General features: G+C 40.9%; 1 protein-coding gene across 5 annotated transcripts in view; it reads right to left on the reverse strand.

The window, feature by feature from the left end:
• The window catches only part of doc2b (double C2-like domains, beta), a 149,357-nt gene that overhangs the window by 52,744 nt on the left and 75,695 nt on the right, over nucleotides 1-20,918 (reverse strand). For 4 of the 5 annotated variants that reach the window (XM_053230355.1, XM_053230357.1, XM_053230356.1 and 1 more), the window contains one exon: nucleotides 14,221-14,454. In XM_053230355.1, coding sequence (XP_053086330.1) covers nucleotides 14,221-14,454 — 234 coding nt within the window. Of the gene's footprint in view, nucleotides 1-14,220; nucleotides 15,023-20,918 lie in introns of those variants that run through there. The other variant, XM_026922275.3, reaches the window with a different exon arrangement.

The raw sequence follows: 20,918 nt of genomic DNA on the forward strand, positions 1-20,918 counted from the left end.
TCCACTCAAATCTGAATACAGATATGGATAGTGTCTGTTATTAATTGGTGAATAAGAGAAAGCACAGACAGACATATCAGTGCTAACCAAACACATAGCACTGTCCTGACCTGGCCCTTGTACAACCAAGCGATGACTAGTGAGTCACAGTGACATAAAATATTAGAATGGTCCATTAAATATTAGTCGAGTGTCCACACTAATAGAGTGACTGCGATATTACAAATGTGGTTTCCCTGCAACACTCGTAGCTCCATGACTCATAGAGAATAAAAGCTCCGAGTGGGACGTTAAGTGGAACTGCACCTGCTTACGACCTGCCAGAACAACAATAAATGACTCATATTAGTTTAGATTAGATGAGATGAATGCTCTCACTATGTTGAAACTGAATTTTGTGATTTATTTATAGAAGAAATATTTGGTGTGTATTTCCATAGAGCCTGGAAATGGTTTCGCAGTTTTAGCACCCTTTCAACAGCCTCTTTGTGCGACTCATGTGGACTCTTACTACTTGTTCTACATATAATCCAAATGTCTGAGTATCACTAAAAGTGTTTAGCCCTGTCAGACAGACTAGCAACTGCTTCAACTCAAACACTGAGCTTTTCTGCCAGGGGAAAAATAACAGAAGGTAGCCTTCCTGCTCTGCAAACGTGTTGCTGAGCTGCCTGACTAGCATCCCGGAGTGCATCCAGAAAGAATGAAACTAAAAAATGACTTCATATGGAGAGCTGAATATTGCCGTTCGGATGGTGTGAACACACGCTGAAGAGGTCAGGAAGGTGTCTGTGAGTAATAAGGAGGGAGGTTATGAGAGTGCAGTTTGAATCATCTTCTCTTATCATTGCTGAACAGCTGTTGGTGGGAACCAGTTAACATCAGGTGAATGAGGTCATTTGAACTGAACAAGATTTACTGCTATAGTAGGTTTCAAAAGTCTTCAAGAGTCTACCACCACCATGCTTCACTGCCATCATTGATCAAAAACTAAGAGAAATAAATTGATGAAATTGAAATCTCACTAGCCTTAACTGTCTTCTTTTAACATTGCTAACATGAAAATTGTATCAGATGGAAAAAAAAACAGAATTTTGCCAAAAAAACACTAGCACAACATTAGTGGACTCTGTGCTAACAGCATAAATGATAAACAGCACTTTCTACTCTATGCTTTAACCAACCAGGAATGACAGCACTAACCTTGTTTCCTATGGATTCACAAACACGAGGTTCGCGAGTTGGTGTGAAGAAAACGTAAACGCTACCAGAAGCAAATGCATCTTTCACTTCCTGTGGCCTTTCCCCTTCAGTGAAGTAGCGTTTTATTTTATTCTTGTTGGTCTCATAGCTACTTTAGTAGACAGTACTGTATTGATTCCCAAAGGAAAATTTGGTTTAAAAAAATGAAAAAGCAGAAGATTTCAGGTTTATTGTAGTAGCAAGGGATCAAAATCATAAATGCTAGGGCTAAACCATTGATGGTGGCACCTCTGTGTAAATCATTTACACTTGATTTAGGTTTAATTAGTGTAGTGCTTTTAGTAACCATTTTTTAACTTACAGATATGAACCATGATGTCATATCATTTGAGAAATACAATTTGACAAAAATCTAGTAACATGTTTTGGTAGAGTCTTGGTAGAGTTTTGGTAGAAGCACTGTAAAATTTTTCCATACCTTACATCAGTCCCATCAGTCAGTGAAGCAAAAGTAGTAATCAACCAGTCATTACATCCCTTCCAACCACACACACCATGTTCCTAAAATAACACCGCAATCTATGGTATCGGGGCAATTCCATAACCTTTGACACCAATTTGAATTAGAACGCCTTCAAGGACCCTCAGTCACCCAAAGCCAGATAATCAATGTGCTTACAGCGCAAATGTAGCTGAAGCGAAAGCAAGTGCAGTGCATCTGATATATGATATGAATGAATACTGGTGGGACACAACAAAATCTCCAGTGTCATATTAACAAGTATAACGTAGCCTACATAAATGTCCAGATGGACACAAATGTATGCTCTAGGCGCTAATTTAAGAGAGACTTTGCTCTTTAAAACCATGAATGTGACCCTTAAACCATCCACAAATGAGATCCCACACACCGAGAAGCTGCTTACGGTCTGAAAAAGCTGTAAGACGGGAAATGCAAATGAGGGATTTAGTAAACTTCCGGCACCACGCTTCAGCTATAATTATGCTCCGTTGAGAAAAGCGCATGATGGTGAACACATCCAGGCTGGTGTTGCTCTGCATGCTTTCCCCCTCCATTGTGTGTGAAGTGTGTTTACAGTACACTTGATTATGGCTACAGCATTTAGAGTACCGTTTTAGTTCATCTCAATGAGGATGTTACTTTGAGAGAGTGATTTCATCAAATGAACAGTATTCAGCACTGAATATATTTCAAGTTTGAGTTTTGTTTTTTTCTAGGTAAATGTTTCCTTTTTAGAGGACAGATTTGGATTATATTGCACTACAGACATTTCAGAATCGTTTAAAAAATAAACTTCGTTTAAGTCTGTGCGATTGTATAGTAATGTATGGAAGAATTACTGTACATGCCATACTATATATTCTGTACCTACATGCTAGTTATGTAACACAGTGCCACTATTGGTATCTGTTCAGTGCTCCAAACACCAGCGGAAACCCAAAGTGGGTGTGGCCTAAACGGTAAAACACTGAAAAATCCCCAGACGTAGAAATGTCAGCAGTGACAGCATTGTATGTGAATTGTGGCTCTGACAGTTCCTCAACCTCAGCTACATCACTCGAGTTCATAATTGCTCTCAACTAGGACTGTTTTTTTTTTTTTTTTAATCTGCTCATGCTGTTATTATTTTCATTTGTACCTGGCCATGATTTTTCTAACAAATTTAGTTGGTTCTGTTTCCCAAAACAAAAACAAAAACAAACTAGCAGCCTAATTTAAATCACAGCAACCCTGACCAGGCAGTTACTAAGGATGAACAAATGAATGAATGAATGAATGAATCCTGGAAATGCATGGTAATGAACGTGGTCTTTCTCTGTCCCGCAAGCTTCGTATTTGACCGCATGAAAGTAAACCTTCCCGCTTCCTCAACAAGATACCCTGTGAACATTTCTGGCAAAAAAAAAAAAAGAAGAGAAAACAACAACAATATTTCACCTCTGTTTGTATTTGTATGCTTATCTGTTCATTCTGAATAATGTATTCACTTTATCCATTGCATCGCTATTCAAATTGAGCGTATTTTACATAAGTGGTGGAGTGACACTGGGGGCAGGTGTGGAAAGTCGAGCTAAGAGGATGGATTAGAGAAGCACCGATGGAGGAGGAATATGTCTTTGAAAAGCGTTTGTTTTTTTGTTTTTTTTCTTTTTTGATCTAATATATATCTACTGCATCTGCAGTGCATGTGTGATTTTCCCGGACAAGAACTCGCACATTTCCCTCCACTGAGAAAACACCAGAAAACCTATTTATTCGCAAGTCACCTATAACTGTAGTCTAAGGGCAGTTGTTGAATTCCGTCAATAAACATTCAGCAAAAACGGTAACATTTGGGGTTTGCTGTTGTTGTTGTAATTGTGGTATTTACTCGGCATCCATCTCTATCTATAATGTTTGGCAATAATGTTTATCACCTGCCCTGACAACTGCCCTTAAACATCTATTATAACTCAGTTTTGAGTGAACAGGTTTTTCTTTTCTCAATTCTCTTTTCTCTAATTTCTTTTCTCCATGGGAAATAGTTTGCATTCCTTTTCTCTGGTAATCATACTCACATTAGGCTGATAATACTCCATCCATTCATTTCCTCCTCGGAAAGCTTTAAATCCTGGGGTTGTTATGGAAAAGAGAAACCTGACTACAAATGCTGGTCATCTTAAATCTTTAAACAGAACAAACTGCTAATGTTGCTAATGGATTGAGCCTAGTGGGGACATGTTAGCATTATGCAAACCACATCATGCTAATTGGTCTTCATTCATTGTTATGGGTGAAATGCTGCTTTAACCTTTGTCTATGTGGTGCACTTAGGGAAAAAATGTCTGCTCTAACTTGTGTGTGTAGTAAGTGATTGAAGTTGATTTCTGAGTATAAGTGCACATGTAATTCTTGGTCCTGTGTGTGTGTGTGTGTGGAGTGTGATCCATCATAGACCCGTGCCTGGCTAAAGCTCCAGTGGGATTGACTGAAGCAGAAAACAGATTAGCGAGGGAAGCTCAAGTGAATCCAGCGATCAGTAAAAGCCCAGCTGGGGACAGTTCCAGGAATAAAGAGGTCTGAAAATAGGGCAAAAATATTATTATTATGTATCACAGAGAGATGAGTGCAATTTGGTAGAGCAGAAAAGTACTGCTGCAAAAGCTTGCTGGAAAAGTGTAACGTGTAAACAATTAGCCTAAGTGACAAATTAAGGAGTGTAAAATTGAAACCGGTGTCCAAATTGAAACTCGATGTGTTTTATTGTGCGATAAACGAACATGGACGCAAATAAAGTGAGACTTAACGCTAACAAAGATGGTGGAGATATGGCCACTGGCATCCGTTCTGCCTTAGCCCACGGTGCTTAGGTGTCGCGTCAGTTCTCGGATACAAAACACGAAGCTAGTGAAAAACAGAATCACACCGCGATCACACCGCCCACCCCTTCGTCTCTGCGCACAAGCACTGAAAGCCTCTCTTGGATGACCTTAATCCGTGGATTGAATGTGGGGAGCAGAACGTCCGTGTTAAGTACTGTGAGTGTCTTAAAAATGTGGCGACAGCATGCTTATAAGGCATCACAGGATGTGAGTGTGCTTCATGGCTGAAAATTGAAAGCTCTCAGGCTTGTCTATTACATGTAGGTTTTAGGTTACCGCTCTCTGTAGGGGTGCATCTTATAGCGCAAAATCAAACCTGATCCTGTCGCGACAACGGACAGACAATGAGCATGGGAAGATGCCGTCCCTCAAGTACTGTTTTAATATCATTTCTAAACATACGTATACTCAAACTGTTCTGGCTCTTTATATTACATCCATATCTGTGTTATTTTTAAGAGGTGTGCTGTAGTAGGAATATAATCCACAACTGTGTGGTGGCGTGTTTTATTTCTCTTATACCACAGCAATATTCCAATGACTACAAATGTTAAATTATTAACGAACGACACGTCATGCTTTTAATCCATTTGTAGGTCCACGAGAGAGTTACCGAGAAACGACAAAGCACAAAGTCCCCTATCCCGAAATCTTTCCCATGGTGGAAGACTGTTACAAAGCCCTGACAGTGGAGACTCCTTCCATCTCCTTACTGCAAACTATAATGATTATACGTTTTTCTTTGTTAAATAACACACATTTTTAGAACCTGTTTATGATTATGCTTAGATCGTGTGGAGCGTGTGCCATACGAGCCCACGTGAATGAGTTGTTACTATAAAAATGATAACGTATTACGTATAAGGAGTGCACTAATACATTAATATAAGTAAGGAATGACACACGACAGACCACACGGTTACACTGGATTAGGACATGGAGCGCATTTTAACGGATTACCGCTAATAGTTAATGTTGTGGAGTGAGAAACGTCAGCGAGACGAGTTAGTTCCTGTTCGTGCTTAAGTAATAGCAACAACCGTTCCCTCACCAGCATCTCCTCTCTCTCTCTCTCTTTCTCAAAAAATGAAACGCGTAAACAACTCTGTCCTCAACACTTTCCTGTGCTGGGAAATTTTGCCAAGCACCTTGTCTGTTACAAAGCGCTGACACTCGAGACTCCTTCCATAAATGCGAAATAAACATCTAATAAAAAAAATAAAATAAAATAACACCACATCAATGCTTATACGTTTTACTTTGTTAAACAACAACGCTTTTCAAAAACCTGTTTATTATTAGTCTTAGATTATGTGGAGCATAAGTCAATGTTACTATAGAAACAATAACGTATTAGAACAACGTTAGTAAAATGTTGTATCACGTCAGAACAATGTTAGTGCAGCGTGTTAGAAAACGTTAGCGTTAATAACTATAAACCTATCATTAATGTTATAGACGGAACTACTGTCCGAGCCGTATGGTTATACAAAAACAACGCACCCCTTCTGACCAATCAGATTTGAGAATTCAACTGTGCTATGTTTTATTCCATTCTATTCCTTTCTATTCTCTTCTATAAAATTGCTCTGGACTTGGGTAGATTCTTGTTTTTTTTTTTAAATTAGAGACATTTTGCTCCAATCTAATAACTATAACTGGGATAAACAGCACATCATTTTCTTCCTCTTTGATTTCAAATGATGTGATTACACATCTAGAATAATTCACTCATGTTTACCCAGCCTTAATAACCCCTTAACGTTTAAGGGCATATTTAAACGTTAAATATTTTGAACCCATTTCCTTTTTTTTTTTTTCCCTTACGCTTGTTTACAGCATGCTAGTTCTCATCTGACTCATTACCTACTTGAGTATTTAGTGAGTAATTCACTGCGCCAGCGAGTCTCCGCATGAGACTGCAGTAAAAGTTAATAGCGCCATTGCACAAGCCGTGTACTATTTCATGATAGCAAGTACTGAAGAAAGTAGTGCTGATATGACTTTATTATAATATCTTGAACTGGCTTGGAAGGAAATTTGAAATATGAAACGCTTAGTGGTTTTAAAAGGAAATCACATAATGATTTTTTTCCCTTTAGAGAAAAATAAACAAATACGCTTTAAAGATCCTCTGTAGCCTGACGTAACCTGAAAACAGGGACGAGCTGCAATGAGAAAATGACAATCACACGCCGTCATCTGTAAAGAGCCTGTTGTGAATCCTTCACGTTGGATCATCGGCTAAATGGATCCTTTTGCCAAGAAACGGACAGATATGTGTCACAGAAGGCATGCGATAATAAGAGCATACTCCGTGAATGGATACCACAGATGGTGGATATGCTCGCAGAGAATGGAGAGAGGAAAGGCACAGAGAGAGAGAGAGAGAGAGAGAGAGAATGAATGTTTGGTGGTCTGTTTCCAGGGAAGACCTGGCTTGGTGCTGTACATGGTGTATCCTCAACCATGCAGAAAGGCACAACTACATGCAGCATGTTTTCTTTTTTTTCTTCTTTCAAAGGCCCACCAGGGTCCAAGGGCCAATAACGGAAAGAAAATGCGGTCTGTTCCTTTCATTATCATCTGACAGCTTGCAGATAGATGCTTAATAGGATTCCACAGAAGGCTGCGTCTTGCTTTCAGGAAATCCCTGGCCCTCCCTCCTCACCCCCCCCGCCTCTACCTCCTGCTGTATCTAGGAGCACCTTCAGGTTATATGGTGTTATTTTATTGAGAGATATTGTAGCAGTAGCTAGTTAGTAGTGTATTAATACGTGTCCACTGAGCGTGGTGTGAGTTTCTGCGCCTCTGCTTGAGAGGGGTGTCTGTCGACAATACAGGATGTGAATGAACCTGTCTACCATGAATAAATTATCTTCAACTATCTTGAGTCTTCCCGTTCAAATGCATCACGCAGCACTGTTTTTTTGTCTTTGTATTCATTTTGGGTCATAGAGGATTGGGGGAAAAAAAAGACACAGCAGTTAATATTTTTCCTCCATGTCGTCCAGACTGAACAAAACACATATGAAGTGCAAGATGAACGAACGCAATTGCGACTGAAATTCTTGCTGCCTGCTATCCCACAATCCCTTGTGCATTTTTTTAGCTGCTCCCTATTGAAAATGAACGAGAGCGAAATTTCGTTCATTTCTCTGAATGAGTACCTCAGGGCTTCCCTAGGGGTCATGTTTTACAAATGGGGTTGAGAGAGAAACTCACTCTCCTCTTCTGTTTCATTCCTTTATTTTAGAAATATCAAAGAAGGAGTTTGTGTGCTAATATTTAGTAATGCTACTAGAAGTCACATTCAGACAAGCCACATTTAAAAAAATAGGTTACATGTTATTTTCTGTGTTAACGTCCACGTTAACATCCGCGTTGTGCCTCGAATCCCACACTTATGTACTATACAACACTGTTATTGACTACTAACATTAACTAGGTTTAATGTTGCCTTTAAACCTACTGAAAGATCTGTTTTGTGTACCATTCCTCTAGATTTTCTAGATTAGTAAATACTTTCCATGTAAGGTCAGAGTTTTTCAATTTTGAGATTTGTCATGACAGCAGTCACGACGACGGTGGAAAGTTTTAAAGAGAGTCAGATCTCGTCAGTGTGTTTAACATCGCTGTGTATAAAATTGCAAAGCGTTTTACAGTTCGATTTGGAAACCTGATGGACAGGTATGATTTGGCTCTGATGTGCCATGTAGCGTATGTCGTTCTTAAATGCTCTGGATGTACATAAGATAAGCATTGAGTGTGTGAATAATAATACCACTTGAGTTACCACTGCTTCTGTAATGCGCACACAAAATCATGGGTGAAGTATTAACCAGGCACCATCTGGCCTTGATTATTTTCCTATAACAACACAACACTTCCCACTAGACTGGTACGTCAGTGCAAGAAACGGTCTTTTGGTTTTTAGTCGCTTAGCTTACACATACAATACGTACATTACTGACGTAATAAAATGTTCAAATGCTACAGTTCAAATGTTACTATATTACAAATCTGGAATTTAAAAAATATCAGGTGCCCAAGGCTTGGGGTCACAGAAAATTTATAATGTCCATTTGGAGAAAATTTATAATGTCCATTTATAGGAACCCTGGAGTATATGATGATGTAGCACATCCTGTAAGTGCCCTTTGACAAAAAAGTTGAGAACTTGTTGGCCAAGAGACATGTGTCCTCGCCCTGAATGTAAAAGATATGTTCAACCACGACGTAACTGTTACTTATAGCGTCCACATACCTGCCTTCTGTGCATGCTAATTAATCCGTCTAGTAGTAAACCCATTTTACCTTCAACCTGTTCACAAGACGTCCATCGCACATCCATCGCAACGCCGTGAAGCTCATTAAATCTGAATATAGCTATCAAATAAAAAATTTTGTTTTGCAAAAGTAAACAAGGAGTAGGGTTTTCTTCTTTTTCTCGTTGTTGAATGGACTTGGTCTGCTTGGCAACTCCGAATAAAACAACTAATAATCTGATATTACATAAAATCTGCCTGGCCCAGGTTACTGATTTTCCCACCACTGGTCTTTAGTGCAGAACAAAAAGCGTTTTGCTCTGTGTCGAAGCCGCAGATAATACTGAAGATAACGTATCTGCATTGACACAGCCACTGACACCGTTGATATTACCTCTGACGCAAACATGTTTATGCAAAAATACATTGATCTCTATGAGATTAATATGATGGAAATACGTTGTAGTGATGGAAAGCTTTAATCCATCCATAATGATTACAGCTAGTGGGTAACCATGGCTTCCCTGATCCTAAGATCAAGCAATGTTGCGTGCTGTGGACGTGCATTGTAGAGTACTGAAAGATCTGGGGAGCTTAGGGAGATCGCATGCAGCCCTCACTGCGGCACAGAATAAGCTCTTAATTAGTGAACTTGTGATCAGATACAATTTGATTGGAGTATGCAGGGGGTTGTTTTTTTGCACTTTTCCAATTCAATTACATTCCAAGGTGACAAAAAGCAGGTTAGAAAAGGTTACACTTAGGGGGTTCCGTGTCTTATTGCACCAATACGGCAGTGCCAGTGGTAAAGATTGTACTTTGGGGGTAGTTTTTAGAGAGGAACCTGTTCCTGTTAAGACAATTAATCACGTCCTGGTATCTCCTCAGCTAAAATGTAGCACTTCTCTATCCTCACTCTATCAGCCCACACTGAGTTGACGCAGATGAATTGTAAATTTGAACAGGCTAAGTAAATGATTTGCAGTATGGACAGGTTCCTTTTTTTCACACAAAGGGATTCTTGCGATTCTTGGTTAAAACCCTGGTTAGCAAATGTCTGCATGCTGAAATCTTATTTAACATTGAGCAACTGACTAATAAATACCGTTACAAATAATACTTTAGGACTTAAATATGAGCTCGCAGTCAAAATGTCATGTTGGTCGTGTGAGATGAAATGGACTATCCTCTCCGCATGAGGATTTCTGGAACACCATTTTGTGCCAGGTCAGCTAATCCTTTAAAACTGCCACATTCGTCTTCCCGGAAAAATCATCGTGACTTGATTCCGCTTATATAACATTTTCAGCAAGGACCATATCTTCTAAAATCTCCTTTAAGCCTCTGTCTGGTGTGAGACTCTAAAGTGAGTCTTCCAACAGCGAGACTCTATTATAATATGTCCCCCCGCCCCCCCCTTTGTGTAGCACGGGGACCTAATACTACACCCTGTGATAAAATACAGTGAGCAAATGGAAAGAAGATGAAATAGGGAGAATATGAGATTTATTTCCCAAAGGCATTATCGCACAAACAGTGAAGAATGGACTGTGTTTATCAATACAACCACCTAGCGATCCATCTTAACTCCAATTGAATCACATTTAGTTTGTGTGTGCAACAGGGGAGGAATCTATCATTCTCTTCTCATGTGAGCAATTCCTACAGCTGTGTGTTTTCTCTCTGGATTCCCCTAGTGTTCCTTCGGTGTAGGAGCATTGCATCATTCAGCCTAAATACCTGTATTTGATACAGGTCAGCGAAGGTGTCTATGGCAATATCAAACATATTGTACCAGACCAGACACATTCAAACTTTTTCCCTTACGAGGCCCACATCCCAGTTTTCTCGAGCTATGTTTTCAAACTCCAGCTCATGTTGCGTCACAGTGCAGTGGAACACACTCGGATGAAAATCGCTATCCGCCCCCTTCTGCATACATAAGCTCACAGACACTCAGGATTGGCTAGTCTCACTGTGATTGACAGGAGGGATGTGATGATGGCTGTGGCATCGCTGTGATCTCGTGATGATAGAACGATGACTGGTGCAGAAGAGCAAAGCAAACAGTGTTTTTAATCTCTGTCGAATTATTAAATTCAATCACTATTAAAATTATTTGTAAAGTGTTTGATTTTAAAAAAATTTAATCTTTTTTTCATCAGAATTTTTTGCCATTGGCCAAAAAGTGCAGTTTTTAACCATTTTCTGTGAACGTAAATGATGCTCCAATTAACTTGACAGAAAGTGCCTTGAGAACGGGTCAAAACATACACTATATGGCCAACAGTTTGTGGACACCTGACCATCACACCTATATATGGTTCTTCCCCAAACCGTTGCCACAAAGTTGGAAGCACACAATTGTATATAATGTCTTTGTACACTGTAGCATTACAACTTCCCTTCACTGGAATTAATAGGTCCAAACCTGTTCCAGCATGACAATGCTCCTGTACACAAAGCGAGCTCTATGAAGACAAGATTGGAAGAACTCGAGTGTCCTCCACAGAACCCTGACCTCAACCCCACTGAACACCTTTGGGATGAACTGGAATGCCAACTGCGCCCCAAGCCTCCTTGCTCGAGACCAGTGACTGACCTCACTAATGCTTTTGCGGCTGAATGAGCACAAATCCCCACAGCCATGCTCTAAAATCTAGTAGAAACCCTTCCCAGAAGATTGGAGGTTATTATAACGGCGAATGGATGATCAAAAAGCACATATGTGTGTGATGCTCAGGTGTCCACAAACTGGGGGAAGGGTGTGGGGTTTCCAGAGAACGTCAGTTAATATCGGAGAGATCAAAACACCTGCGCAAATGTCGATTGGCTCATCTGCCGTTTTTTTATTATGAAACGAAGGCAGTTCTTTTGGTGTATTTTGGAATACATTCAACAGAGCTCCTATGCAAAATGTGTAAAGATCGACAGGTCTGATACAGTCTTTTAAATATTTAATTTTGGTATTTTCCATCTCACCCGAGCAACCCCAAAGCAGACAGCCCAAATGCTAATTTATTGCCCCATTGTACTAACACTGCTGTTTAACAATACAGAGCATTCCCTGGTGACAAATTAGAGCTTCATCTAGTGACTATTCCATCTGGTTAATTAATTGCGTTAATTTGCACTGCATCTGACAGACCATGACTTGTATTTTTTTTTTTTTTTTCCGTTTTACAGCAAACATAGCATCCCAATCTGTAGTGCAATCAGTGTATGAAACAGCAGTGATCTCCTGCAGCCTGTAAAACGGTTTGTCGACATAAGAGCTGCTGGACGCCAAATGTTTGGAAGGAAGTCGCTCCAAAATCCATCTGTTGCATTACCCACATCTCTCAGCGGTGGATCGGTTTTGGAGCCGCTCTGTTCAAATCCGCGTGGGCCTCGGGCCCTGTTATGTGCCCTTGCAAATGTGCGTAACAGGCTTATTTGTATTTTGCATATCACAACGCACTCTGGATTTGGCCGTCTGCTCAGCTGCTAATAGGTGAACTGTGAATCAGAGTGAATCATAGGTGTGTGCTGGTGAGCAGGGAGTGTATTTTTGTGTTAATGTGTGAGTGCGTTCTTAATAAAGGCAGCAATTAAAGCAAACATGCTGCTGATCTCTAGTCTGGTAAACAGCAGTCGCTTTGGTGAGCTCTGTCATGGACATGCAGAGAGGACAGTGACCTCACACACACACACACACACACACTTTCCCCCTGAGCATGCTCAAACATACACACAGAATGAAAGACAGCATGCAGTTAGAGGATGGCAGCTTCTGGGGCTAATCTGATTTGGGATTTGATTTACTGGGGACGCACAAGCTGCACTGGCCACATAAGAGCAATTCATATTTATTACTGTAATCAACAGGACACACGTTTTTGCCTGCAGCTGTAAACTAGAGCCATTTCTCATGCATGTCTTCAGTCAGGTTGCAGTCCCATTTTTATGAACTGAGCATTATATAATAATAAATAGAGCTGCTAATAAAAATTAGGGATGCACTGATACCAATACTGGTATTGGTCCAATACTGCGCTTATTTATTTGTACTGCATGACAGGCAACGATACCAACATACGATACCACGTGATACTACCTGTATGTGATGTAAGCCTAGTGTGTGATGTCACACTAACGAACAGATGGCAGCGATCTGGACGTATTTCACGACTGATGACGGCAATCAAAGCAAACAAACTGTTTTATAATACGTTAGCTGATAAAACTGTTTGAACACTTACTGTGTTCAAACATTATATTTAACAGTGAGCGTAAGGGCGGCCAACCTGAAAGTGCAGAGCTATATCAACAAGTATGGTCATTAAAATTGGGCGTAAGGTGTCAGGAATTGCGTGTACGCAAAGTTATTCGCACGTGAGAGCAGTTCGGATCAGCGAGCACTGAGTAACGATTCATCGAAATGACAAAACTTAAAGCCAAACCAAAGCTTGTCTTGCCACAATCGGATAATAATGTCTTCTGTTTATATTCCTCTGATTAAAAAAGTGCAATACAAAGTATCTACTGTACAGTAAATGCGACAGAAATAGACCTGGACATAGTTAGAGCTGAAAGGCCAGACCGGCAATGTTGTGTAACAGTTCGTCACAGAGCATCTGATAGCCGAAAACACCTTACGTCGAGATCCTGTTCAACTCAGACCAGTTGAATGAGTAACTGCGAAAAATACCCCAAAAAAACATTGAGATTTGGCACTCTACAACGTCCAGGCCCACAGACCCAAACAGACGCACAATAGTGAGAACTAACACTTCTATGTGCTGCAGCATGCACGGTGGCGCCGTGTTGATGTAAACAGCGTCTGTATCTAAAGCTCACACGCCCACCGCTTCATCAGGCCAGCGCAGGCACTTTCTACTACACAAGCAGAAGCTCAAGTGGAGCTTGCGAGAGTGTGACTCATCAGGGCTAATTAAAAACAAGAACGGTCACTGTGTGCTTGGAAAGGTATGGCTGGTGAATTATGGAGGGGGGGTGGAGTGAGAAGGAAAGGCAGAGGAATGGTGCTGCAACAGTTGTCTTTGTGGAGGGAGTAGACGCAAAAGCAGCACAAGAGACAGGAATGATGGAAGGAGAGACAGAGACAGACGGGAACATGAGAACCATCAGAGCAAAAAATCAATATCACATAATAGACAGAGAATACAAGGAAAAAGCACTAAAATGTATATTGATATAGTAGACAGAGGGAGAGATAGCTAAAGAAAGAATCAACAGATGGAGTTGATGGAAGATCTGAGTGAGGATCTCTAAAATCTAAAATTATACCAGACTACTAGAAATGAGCAACAGGACAGACAGGCTACACAAATATAAAATGAACAGTCAGCCAATCAGTACTCACTGGAGTCGTCCGAGTCGTAGCCCTCCATGTCGGGCTCTTCCTCCTTCCTGCTGGGTGGAGGCAGGGCGGAGGCGGAGGCAGAGGCGGAGGCGGCGCTGAAGGCCCGGTCCAGGTCGTCATCGTTGTCGTTCTTTTCTCGGCCCGTTTCGGTGGCTGAGGAGGCGGTGGCCGGGGCGGAGGACGAGGATGAGGAGGAAGAGCGCTGCGAGCCGGCGCGCCTCAGGACCGGGGCTGCTGTGGGAGGGAAACCCCGCGGGTAGCGGGGGAAATAGTCAGAGATCTGCTTGATGGGCTGGATGGGGCCCGGGCACACATCAATAGCCATGTGCTCCTGGATGCTGATGGTGGGCTTTTCGCCTCGGCGCTGTGTCATGCATGCGGCCGTGCGGGCGACGCCCCCCAGGAGGCGGGGCGGGTGTAGAGATCGGCAAACGACTCAAGGAAAAGTCAGGAATTTTTTTTCTAAAAAAAACTTACAAAAAATGTCCACCTTGCTTGTCTACCTAGCTTCTAAAGGTCTCCAAGTGTAAAGTACGCCCCTGAAGAAAGGAAAACGAAAAGCCCTGATGAGATGGAGCACGATGCTGTGGGTGCCCGGGTGAGTGTGTGTGTGTGTGTGTAAGTGTGTGTGTGTGTGAGATGAGAGTAAGCAGTTGCAACTACATGGAGAGTGCCAGCGGAGTGGTACTGCAAGCTGTAAGCATGCCGTCTGCCTCAGAGCTCTGCTCAAAGCGCTACAAAATGCACTGAGGCTGTCCAAGCACCAGCCACTGGAATAAGTGGAGAGAGACAGAGGAGGAGACGGAGGTAGAGAGAGAGCGAGAGAGAGAGAGAGAGAGAGAATAAGTGAGAGAGGGAGGGGACAGGTTCAGAGAGAGAGAAGGACGGATTGGCTGATGTCAGTGCTTAGCAACGAGGCAGTAAACAGGAACCGCCGGTGCGGCTACTTAATTATGCTATTAGTCCCTTCCATCTGTTAGAGAGAGAGAGAGAGAGAGAGAGAGGTAGACAGAGAGAGAGAGAGAGAGAGAGAGAGAAAGAGAGAGGGAGGGGGAAGGAGCCAGAGCGCTCTCTCCATTCCTCTAGACTAACAGTAGTGTCGTCCCTTCACACACACAACAAGTCGACTGCAAAATCAAGCGCAACAAGTGGTACATTCCTACAGGCAGCGACTGGATATGCAAATGCAGTCAGAAAAAATATGATTCATCAGAATTAAAGGAATAATCCACCATTTAAAAAAAAACTGATCTCTTTATACAGAGTCTGTAGCATATGGATAAACCATGAAGAATAATATCTCTGTCCCAAGAAAGATACCATTAATGCAAAGAATATTTTGATGAACTTTCTTCCTCATGTTGTCTCGGAGTTTTTCCTTGTCACTGTTAAAAGCGATTCCCTTAAAATGTTCATTTTCAGTCAAACATTTAGACACACCCCTTGTTTTGACCATTTTCTGTCATTTTAGTGTAGTAATGAAGATATTAACACTGTGAAATAAGACATATGGAATTATGCATGGATCAAGAAGTGTTAAACAAGTCACACTTGTGCACTAACTTTTATAGATTTGCTCAAGCGTGTCCACTAGATCGAATTCTGAGATGCTTTTCTGCTCACCACGGTTGTAAAGAGTGATTATTTGACTTACTCTCAGCCCGAACCTGTCTGGCCCTTCTCCTCTGACCTCTCTCATCGTCATGGCGTTTCCGCCCCCAGAACTGATGCTCGCTAGATATTTTTTTGTTTTTCGCACCATTCTGTGTAAACTCTAGTGACTATTGTGTGTGGAAATCCCAGGAGATCAGCAGTTTCTGAAATATTCAAACGAGCCCATCTGGCACCAACAAGCAGAACAATAGAGATTAACAGTGGCAAAATGGACTTTTTTGTGCATTTGTGTTTTGAGGAATTCCAGATTAAATATGATCGGCAATAATACATTTTTAAGGAAGCCAGACACTAGCAGAAATCGTGCCATACTGTCCCAGGAGACTCTGCCCAGCCGAAACACATTTCTCGCCATGATCCCTCTTCAGGACCGACGTCGCCAAAGAGTAGACGCATTCATGAACAGTGCGATGTCATACTGATGACTCTAAATGGATGTTTATGCAGGAACAAGTGCCACTCAGCCTGAGTCAAAGTGACACAGTCATTAGGAAAGAGGAAGGTGTAAATAAATATATTAAAAAAAAAAAAAAAAAGGCTTCGGAATTACGGAAAAGGTAATTCAGGCCAATTAATTTCCTCGAGTCATTAAGGAGTCACTGCCGGTGCACCTGCCGTAAATCTGTGGCAGGAAAAAAAAAAAAAAAAAAAAACGCTTGGTGAGACAGCAAACCTCATTAATTCTCATCCTATCTTTGTAATCCCTTCTGGAGGATTCTGTCCTTCACATTTGTTTCAGAGATGGAAAAAAAATTCTTTTTCTTTCTGCATTTTTTTTTCTCACTGTACAAAAATAAATCAACAGAACAACATATTTACTGTGCTGATTGAGAAAAATATGAAGAAATGATGTAGTTAGAGCAATGGAGTTAGAGAAGGAATAAATGTCATGCTGAACACAGCAGGTTGTTCGATATTAAAATGAACAGCAGAGCAATGTTTAATGAAATGAGGATGTGAATAATGAAGGAAGAATGGCATAGGAGAAAGATAAATATTAACGTAGAGATAAAGATGTATCAAAAGCCGGGCTGACAGAGTGATTGTGTATCATACAGCTGTATACCATCGTACGCCTGAGAGATTCAACAAATCAAGCAGTCAAACGTGAAAAAGAAAAGCAGTCAATGAGTTGATTGTAAAGCACTCGTTCACTACGTGACAATCCAAACTGAATCAGCTACCCCAGTGAGGCATGGTGTGGCTGACCAAGCATGAGCGGCTTCAGAATACTCATATCGTCACACTTTTCATGAAAATGTGTTGTTGTGGTGTTGGTTTTTTTCTCCCTTTAAAGGCTGGTCAGCAATTTTTAAGTCACGAGTTCTCACAATAAAATGCAGGTTCTGTAAACGGGAGAGAAAACAAATAACGTAAACCACCAACATTCGACCAATCAGTGCGGGAAGCCATTTCTACTTACCTGACACAATGCTCCCTGTAGCGTTCAGCCATTTAACGTGGGCATGTGATTTGAGGGCGTGGCTTTGGAGGCAAAACCAAAACGAACTGTATTTGTTTAGATTTTGCGTTTCAAGCTATCTTCGGCTAGCTTCTGCCAGGTTCCACCGAAATTGCTGACTCTTTTACAATCTAAAGTCTGAGAGAATTCGTTACTGGGTCGCTGCTATAATCTGTAAACGTTGACGTTTAATTCATGCACATTTGCAAGTTTCAAGCGAAACACGCGCCCACGATTTTCAGGATCAAGTTTAACTAACAGTTACCCAGGGACCTGTGTGGCAGACGATTTACATAAACGGAGTGAAAAATGTGTGCTATATGTTGATATGATTAAGTTTTTTTGTTTCTGTGAAGATTTGTTTATTTAGCACTTATGGAAGGAGTCTCCCGTGTCAGCGCTTTTGAAAAGGCAGAGCTAAAACCGTTAATTTTGCCGACAAGGGAAAGTCTTCAGGACGGAGTGCTTTGCAGTTTCTTGGTAACATGACAAGGTGTATTTTATTTGTCTTATTAACTTCCAGAGAGAACAAAAGAGAGGCTGGTGAGGGAATGACTATTTATGGCTAGTATAAAGCAAGTGATAAATTGTTTTATGGATGTTCCATAATATTAAATGCAACTATAAAGAACTATAAATAAAATAATTGTCAGTGTTGGCAAATTAGTGTGATATTAGAGGAATAAAGCACTTCAGAATGTGCTGTTATTGGAAAATAATCAACTTCAGGGTGCTAACAGTAACTCAGGTTTGTGTTGGGTGCATCACATCATACAGTGTGGTTGATTATTTTCCTATAACAGCACACCCTGAAGTGTTTTATTCCTTACTTATACAGTAGCATCACAAAACTGAAGATGGCAGTGTATTCCCTTGCCTTTCATTTGGCTATCTCTTGCATGCTTCATCCTCCCACTGTTTTTCTTCATTTCACTGAGCATGCACACACACACACACACACACATATATATATACACACACACACACACACACACACACACACACACACACACACACACACACACACGGTAAGTCCCCTCAAGTTCACCACATGCTTTTTCATCACTCTGTAATGACTCTTTCACGACATCATCAGTAATTGAATCCAGGCTGAAAGAACAGCAAGATGAAATAGATGGCTGGATGTTGGATGGCAGAACTTTGCAAATGTCACTCCAAGACTCCAGACATTCAGAGAGAGACGTGGATCAGAGGCACTGTGCGCAGCAAAGTTCATGAGTGGTGACATTTCTGTGCAAAGCATGGCAGACACAAACTGTTTCTTTAGCTATTCTACAAGGAACAATTGCAGATTGGAGCTGAGTAGCTGGGGGTCAGGTGACACTGCATGCAAGAATTCTTACAGAGAAGCAGAATGATGCTTTTATAATGGACATTTTAAAGGGTAGAATTTGAATGCACAAAAAGGAAAGAAGACATGCCTATAAAATGCCTTGTGTGGTGAAATACCTACCAGTAACAAGATCTGCTTTTCAAACATGGTCTCATTATATGAAGAGAAGAGTCAAAGCAGAATTAGGAACTACAGTGAGTTTGGTATTGTAAAATATTGCATAATATATTCAATTTAAAATGGAGTGAGTTTTTTGGCCATCAAATTGCAAACAAAAATCCATAATAACAAAGCAAAAACATTTTTAGAAATGTCTGCAAATTTATTAAACATAAAAAAGCTGAAATATCTCATTTAGCTATGTATTCAGACCCTTGGCACTCCAGGTCGAGCTCAGGTGCATCCTCTTTGCTTTGAATATTTTTGAGATGTCTCTAGAACATGTCTGGAGTCCACCTGGGGCAAATGCAATTGACTGAACATGATTTAGAAAGGCACACACTTGGGTATAAGGTCCCACAATTCACAGTGCATGTCCGACTGAAAAGCATGAAGCCATGAAGTCCAAGGTACTCTGCACACACCTCTGTGATCAAATTGTGTTGAGAAAATAGATCTGGGCAAAGGTATAAAACAATTTCGAAAGCTTTGAATGTTCCCATTCAATGATTCAGGTCTGATGAGACAAAAATAGAACTCGGTGTACTAAGGTCCAAGCATTATGTCTGGCGAAAATCACTGCTCATTACTGCTCATTACCAGTGAAGCATGGCAGTGGTACCATTATGCTATGGAGTTACTAATCAGCAACAGGTACGGGAAGTCTGGTCAGAATGGATGGAAGGATAAATGCAGCCAAATACAGAGAAGTCCATGAAGAAAATCTGCCCCAGAATGCACATATCTTCAGTCTGACAACAACCCGAATACAGCCAAGACAATGTTGGAGTGGCTTCGGACGAGCCTCTGATTGTCCTTCAGTGGCACAGCCAAAGCACATACATGAACTACATGGTATATCTGCGGAGAGACCTGGAAATGGCAGTTTACAGATGCTCCCCATCCCAATCTGATTGAGCTTGAGAGGATCTGCCAGGAAGAATGGAAGAAAATGGCCAGATCCAGGTGTGCAATTTGTACAGACTTACCCAAGATGACTCAATTGCTGCTAAAGATGCTTCTACAAAGTAGTGAAAAAAGGGACTGAATACTTATCTAAATGAGAGATTTCAGCTTTCGATTATGGGTTATTGTGTATAGATTGATGGGCAAAAAGTCAATTTAATCAATTTTAAAAAATTCATGAGAAAGTATGCAAAAAATGAAAGAGGTCTCAATACTTTCCAAACCCACTGGATATTGATTTCATCTGATGCTGAAGGAAATATTCTCATGTGCTACTCTGAGGTATGATGATATGAGCTGCACACCACAAAACTATCCAGCATCCCAACTGGTATATATTGATCCGGCTGCAACATTGTCCTCTTGATGAGAACAACAAGTCCACCCACACTATAAAACACGACAGAACACCGGATAATAGCCAAACTGCAGGGGGAGGGGAGAGAGTAGTGTGTACAGCGGGGCTATTCAATTTTATTGGTAGGTGGGCCACTTTGGAGTAACACATGTGGCTGGAGGGGTGGATATACTGTATACTAGCTATATATAATTGCACAACAACAAAAAAAATGTCAGTAGCCTACACAAGCTTCTACCAGTTAGCAGCCTTTATACATGGGACTGTCATTAAATCCTATCAGGGAGAAACTATTAATTCACTCATTTATTTTTATTTTAGTTTTTTTACAACCATGCAGAAATAAAATATCTGAACTTCTGTTATTCTGAAAAGGTTAAAAGACAGCTTGAGCTCGCACATGAGGTTCGGCAGGGATGAAATAGCGCTGTGTGCTAAATATCTAGTGTAGATTTTAATGGACCTCAGTATTAACCCATAACACATACTGCTAAATAAAAAATTAATAAATAAAAAAAAAAAAACAGCTCAGATACGTCAAACATCATCACTTAAGGCATGAAAGAAGTCCAGCTACATGGTGACAGACAAGAGCCGGCAACCAATCAGGAGCGTGAGAGAGCAAGCAAAGCAAACAGGATTGAGAGAGTGAAGTAATCTGATACTATACTTAGGAAGGAAAAAAGTCTTCGATTGATGAACTTTTAGCTTCTTTTTCTTTGTTG

The sequence above is a fragment of the Pangasianodon hypophthalmus genome, chromosome 27, assembly GCF_027358585.1.
Source record: "Pangasianodon hypophthalmus isolate fPanHyp1 chromosome 27, fPanHyp1.pri, whole genome shotgun sequence".
Classification (NCBI taxonomy): domain Eukaryota; kingdom Metazoa; phylum Chordata; class Actinopteri; order Siluriformes; family Pangasiidae; genus Pangasianodon; species Pangasianodon hypophthalmus.